Source organism: Nanorana parkeri, unplaced genomic scaffold (genome assembly GCF_000935625.1).
Source record: "Nanorana parkeri isolate BGI_ZX_2015 unplaced genomic scaffold, ASM93562v1 scaffold630, whole genome shotgun sequence".
NCBI lineage: Eukaryota > Metazoa > Chordata > Amphibia > Anura > Dicroglossidae > Nanorana > Nanorana parkeri.
In genome coordinates this window covers 76,268-82,267 of record NW_017306898.1, presented here as the reverse complement: position 1 = coordinate 82,267, position 6,000 = coordinate 76,268, and the positions used below count along the sequence as shown (strand labels likewise).

General features: G+C 46.6%; 1 protein-coding gene across 1 annotated transcript in view; it reads left to right on the top strand.

Annotated features, from left to right (window-relative positions):
• Positions 1-4,028: 4,028 nt before the first annotated feature.
• Positions 4,029-6,000, top strand: part of JAK1 (Janus kinase 1) — a 71,370-nt gene continuing 69,398 nt past the window's right edge. The window contains exons 1-2 of the mRNA XM_018563095.1: positions 4,029-4,219; positions 5,622-5,745. Of these exons, the coding sequence (XP_018418597.1) occupies positions 4,051-4,219; positions 5,622-5,745 (293 nt within the window). The 5' untranslated portion in view covers positions 4,029-4,050. The remainder of the gene's footprint in view (positions 4,220-5,621; positions 5,746-6,000) is intronic.

Here is a 6,000-nt window from a genome sequence, read left to right as displayed (position 1 = left end):
GGTGCGGGGTCCGCACCCGTGTGCCACCATTGGACGGGGTGACACCAAAATGACTGACAGTCATATTGGTGCAGGACACTCGGTCATGGACCGAGAGCCCGACAGTGTCAGGAGAGAAGAGGGGACCCGGCAGCATACCTCATCCCGCCGGGTGAATGTCCCCTCCTCTCTCTGCCAATGTCCATCACCAAGATGGCTGCTGGCAGGTGTCAATTAGAAGACCACGCAGGCACGGTGGGGTGACACCCGGCCTCGGGACACCCCTGCCTGCAGGGAAACTTTCTGGAGTGTTAGAGGGGCTTTCTGGCAGCGTGGGTAGCGGGAATGGTAAGTATTTCCTTTTCCGGGTTTGCCTGTTTTGGAATTTGTTTGGTTGGGAAAGCTTGGAAACCAGTGTCTGCTCCCATATTTCTGCCCTCATAGGCTCACTTGAAATGAAACTGCTACATGTTGGCTGCCATTGCTGACATCTTCTACATTTTCTAACTGCCTGGCTGTCATTCTGACTTCCTGGTTTACATGCTTTCAGTCACTGAACTGGAACCCGTGTGATTTTAAAGTATATCTGGAGCCAAAACCTTTCCTTATTATTTGGGATTAAGTAGGGAATAGCTAAAAATAAATAAATGCAAAAACCCGATATGCGCCCTACCGTGCAAGCAGCCGCGCTGCCTTGACATTTCGATTGTTTATGCCATTTGCACTTCTTAATTGAGAAATGTCAACTACACAACTTTTATATTGAATACAAGTTATACTATATGCTTTATTGTCATTGTAAAACGTAATAAAAACTTTGATTTAAAAAAAAAAAAAGAAATGCAAAAACCCAGCACATGTTGCTTTTCCAAAGAAAATCAAACTATATTCCAAATGCATCTATACAAGAAAACACTGATGCGTTTCTGCCTTGTGCGGCCTTAGTCATAGCTGTGACTAATGCTGAGTAAGGCAGAAATGCGTCGGCAATTGTTTTTTTTTTTTTTTTATAGATGCATGTGGAGTAAAATTTTATTTGATTTGGAAGAGCATCATGTGTCTTTTTTTTTTTTTTGCAGTTTTTGAGACAATCACTCCAGAAGAGGGTTATCCATGCACTGAATGTGGATTATAAGGATGCATGACAGGGGCGAGCTGTGCGTTAGGTTTTAGCCATTCCCTATAGACTAAAAACACATCAGCCACCTTTGTCCCATTGGGGAGATTTCCCTCGACTTTATGAAATCTCTCAAAGTGAGGGGACATTCCCTCTTGGACGGTAGTACTTGGAATAGGTGCCTCTATTGGAAGATTACCCCTCCGTTCTTCAACAATAATGTTGAATTTTCCCTCATCTTCAGTCCCAGTGACGATGGTCCCAGGATATACGGGGAGGGTAAATTCCCTATCAAGGACACCGATTAAAAAACAATGGACCTAGGCTCCAACCCTCCTCTACTCTATCCAAAGCCAAAACAAATGGACTTTCTACACTGAGTGGCCAGATTATTATGACCCCCCCCATCAGTACTTCGTTGGGCCGCCTCGTGACTCCACGAGATGTTGAAAGGTGATGCGAGGAATCTGACACGGCGCTGTTGCCCTTCTGTTGTCTTGTACCAGTCTTGCCCCTCCCCCGTTCTGCCCTAACATTGACTAGTCGCTGACGGCCACAATTTGCACGTTCAGACCCAGATTTTCGGCTGACAGTCCGGTCTTTAAACACTTTAACAATGAGCCCCTCTTGAACATTTTAACGAATTCTGCTGTTTTCCTGATACTCGCTCCAAGGCTCCGAGCGCCAACAATCATCCCACGTTCAAAGGCTGTTACATCGCGTTGTTTCCCCGTATCTTCAGAAACAAATCACTTCTACTGTCGTGGTAAACAACCTGCTCCCCTATTTATAATGGTCTGGCCCTCCAGCAACTTCAGCGCCAAATTATAGCTAATTTGCCTACAAACGTCAGGTGGTCATAATAAACTGGCCGCTCAGTGTATACACTGAGAGAGCATCTGACTCTCCTGCTCCGCAAACCTGTATTACTGGGTTCTCCTGTGCAGCAGATCCGGATGGGCTTTGTAACAGAGCGGTGTGCTTCTCTTGGCAGGATGCCCTTTGACGTTGCAGCATTGTCTCTCTGCTGTTTGCACGGGCTATTTTTGGAAAGAAATTCCGAAACAATATATGTGCAAAGCAAAATAAACCTCTTGCCCAGTGCGGGGTAAGGCTTGCGAAAAACACTTGGCATGGGCCAAAGTCCAGCCAAAGCAGTTTTTTGGAGTTGGAGTGTAACACGGGGAAGGGCTACTACCTCGGAGTTTGAGCCCTGCCTGTGCTGACCTTGTCAACCGGACAGGAAAGGTGTGTATTCCCCTCAACGGAGGCCCAGACAGCAGTACAAATCTAACACGGGTTGTAAACTTTCCTCGCTCAGCTTTGTTTGTCTCTTCGATCAGGACGTTTGACAAAAGAGGAAGTAAAGGGGAAAACTCCCCGAGGGCTCGGTCACGCCAGCACGTTGCAGAAACTTGAACGCATCGCATGGAAACACAGCCTGCACGCTCGGGTGCACTACAGCGCCATTGATTTCGACCACAATGCACGATGTGTGCTCCAGTACCATGTGCTGCAAATAAAATAGAGCATCTCCGAAATATTTGTGCATTGAGGTCCTTTTGAATAGGCTGTCTAATGCATCACGCCTCAATGCATGGGAAAAAGTCACGTATAGGTTAAAAAAAGCTAACGCGCTTTAGGGGTTCGGAGGGGCTTCCTTTCATCGGGGCTGGATAGCAAAACTGAAATGGTCCTGAGGGGTGACTTGTGTTTTTCAGTTGAACAGACGTCTGCTGCAGTCACACATATAAAGGCTGTGACGCACTGCATGCGAAGCAGAGCGCACCGGTGACACGCTGCCTTCGCAAGCAGTGTGTCATGTCATTTTCTCCTCGGCACGTCGGCTTTTCGAGAGCTTGCATAGCTGAGCGTGCGGGGATGAACATTTTTTTTATATAAACCCGCACCTCGGGGAGAGACGTGTAGCCAGTTGTTACACACAAGCCGATTGGCTGAAGATGCAGTCAATCATCTGCCTGCACTCAGCTCACACACTGCACGCAAAGCTCCATGCCGGACAGCTTTGCTTTGCTCTGCACGGCTTTGCGTGCAGTGTATCACGGGCTTAAAGGGCTTTCTGCAGGAGATGGAGCCTGATTCAAGGTGATTATTGTTGCAAAAATTCTATTTTTGTTTAAAGGAGAACTATGAGGCGGGTGATTTTCACTCAGCCTCATAATCTGAGCCGGCCTGTGACAGGCTCAGTAGATCGGGAAGTGAGCGAACACATATCGGCGCTCGCTCACTTCTCGATCTATCCCTGCAGAGAGCCGTTACTGTCACTCACGGCGCCCTGCAGGGATTCCCCCCTACCCGCTCTGATCCTCCAGTGCTGACTGGCGGAACGGACGGAGCGGGTACAGCTGGCTCTGCCTATAGATAGGCAGAGCAAGCTGTCACTCACACAGCTGGGTGGATCCAGACAGAATTGTCAGGATCCGTTCCGGCTGCGGCGTCTCACTATACTGTGAGTATATAGCGGTATACTGAGCTTAGGGTGACGGGAGGACGCTGGTTTGTGTCCTCCCATTACACTTAGGAGAACTATGGGGAAAAGCCTTAACCCCATAGTTCTCCTTTTAACTCTTGGGCTACTTAATATTTAAGAAATATTTGAAGTTTTGACCTAACCCTAAAGCTGGAGTCAAAATCTTTGACAGCCCGCAGCTAAAATCAGAGGGGTGCACAGAGGGAAGTTTCTTGTGTCTAATCAATCTCTGCATTGGTATGAATACACTTCAGATTATTATTTTGTGTTTTTTCTGTTACTTGGATTTTTTTAGGTCAGCAGTTGCCCACTTTTGGAATAAAATAGAACTGTGTTTGCTTCCGCTGTAGCACCGATATTAGAAGAAGGTTGTTGGGTTGTCTCTGCAATTAAAGGTTTTGTTTCTCACGTACAATTTTTGTTTCTTTACATCCTAGAATCTGAAGTATCGTGAGGTTTGGTGATGATGGCCTTCTGTGCAAAAATCAGAAACACCAGAAAGTACGAAGTGGATGTGGTGCCTCCTAAAGGGATGGAGGTCCATTTCTATATAGCGGATAAGGCCCCGCTCCTGTATACGGAGGGGACTTATACTGCGGAGGACGTGCTTATGGAAGCAGCTCAAAAATGCAGTAAGTAGCCTTCGTCTTTTCATAAATGCATGCCAAAGTAGACAGGTTCACTTAGTTACATCTGTTATTAGGGATACATCGATACCGGTATTTCGGTATTGAGTACCAATATTTTTTTTCCCAGTACTTGCCGATACAGAGTACAGATACCGGAAGTCCCATTCAGGAAGCCAGGCGGTGTGTTAAGACTCGCCACCTGGCTTCCCGATTTAGCAGGGAAGGCGTCCCCATGCTTCTCATCACTAAGTGACAAGAAAGCATGGAGCCGGCTTTCTGGCCAATTAGGAAGCCGGGTGCTTTGTAATGACGCGCTGCCCGTCTTCCTGATACCGGAAGTATCGGGCCAGGCATCGGAGCGTTTGGACGAGTACCAGTACTCGCCCAAATAATCGGCACCAATAGCGATACTAGTATCGCTATCAGTGCATCCCTACCTGTTATGGTGTATGATGTCAACTCAGTCTTTCAAAAACTGAGCTCCTGATATTCCCCGTGGTGTACCTTGCCCCAACTTTTCCATTTAAGATTGATAACGCAACTATCCCTCCCTCCCCCTAGTCCAAGGTGCTATGTGTGATCCTGGACTTTTCATCCCCACATCCAATAACTATACAAATTGTGGCACCTTCACCTTTTGTAACCTCTCCAAAATAAGCCCCTTCCTAACCAGTGAAACCTCAAAACGACTCGTCCACTCGCTTGTTATCTCTTGTCTCGACTATTGTAGATCCCTCCTCGTTGGCCGATCTCTACACAGGCTAAATCCGCTTCAGTCTATCATGAATGCTGCTGCTAGACTGATCCACCTAACCAACCCGCTCAGTGTCTGCACCTTGTATACAAGTGACAACAAGCTGCCACTTCAGACGTCTATTGGAGCATTATTAAACTCCAGAGACACCCACCGCTCCTCTGTGGGGCTGGATGTTGCTGCATCTCATTCCGAGATGTGGGTAGAGAAGGGTACGCCTCAGCCTAAGCAGCTGCAAGTAATTTCTATTAGGCCCGTTCACACTGGCGCGCCACATGAGATAAAGTTAATTATGCCGCATGTTAACGTGCATTGTGGTTATTGTGTAACGTTAAGGGACACCGTTCATTTGAATGGGCTGCCTAACAAAGTAAACATTTATGTATTGTGTTTTTTTTGTAATGTATGATACCATAGTGTGTGATACTGCATTGCCATGCATTGTGGTGCAGTGCAAAGTCTACTGGCAATGTGTTCAGATGCCATTCCAAATGAATAGGAACAGCCTTGCACCAGTGAGCCTTACCATAGTTTTTGACTACAGGAAGCTGGGTTTGGGTTGTGATTGCACTCCCATGTATGCTTAATAGTGTTTAACGGAGTTCTGTTAAAAAAATAGTGATGCGTATGCGTGCATTTGTTCTATTTCAGACATCTCGCCATTGTGCCACAATCTATTTGCACTGTACAGTGAGAAAGAGAACCTTTGGCTGCCACCAAATTATTGCTTCAAGATTACTCCTGGTTTTTCTATGAAGCTTTATTACCGCGTCCGGTAAGTGGTCCTGATTCTTCTTTTGAACTTTGAGAATTTTTTCTCTCATTGATAAACCATAGGCCAGCCTTGGTGCTCGAAGTTCCACTGACATCTGCCTAGCGATCTCTGTCTATATTACTAGAATGCACTGATGTGGACTCTTAGGCTTCATAATTCTGGGCATTTTGGGATTCCTGCAGCAGTAATGCCAAATTCCCTATTTAGCTGCAGCTGCGGTCACCCATTCAGGTTACTGAACACTATCCCTGGACA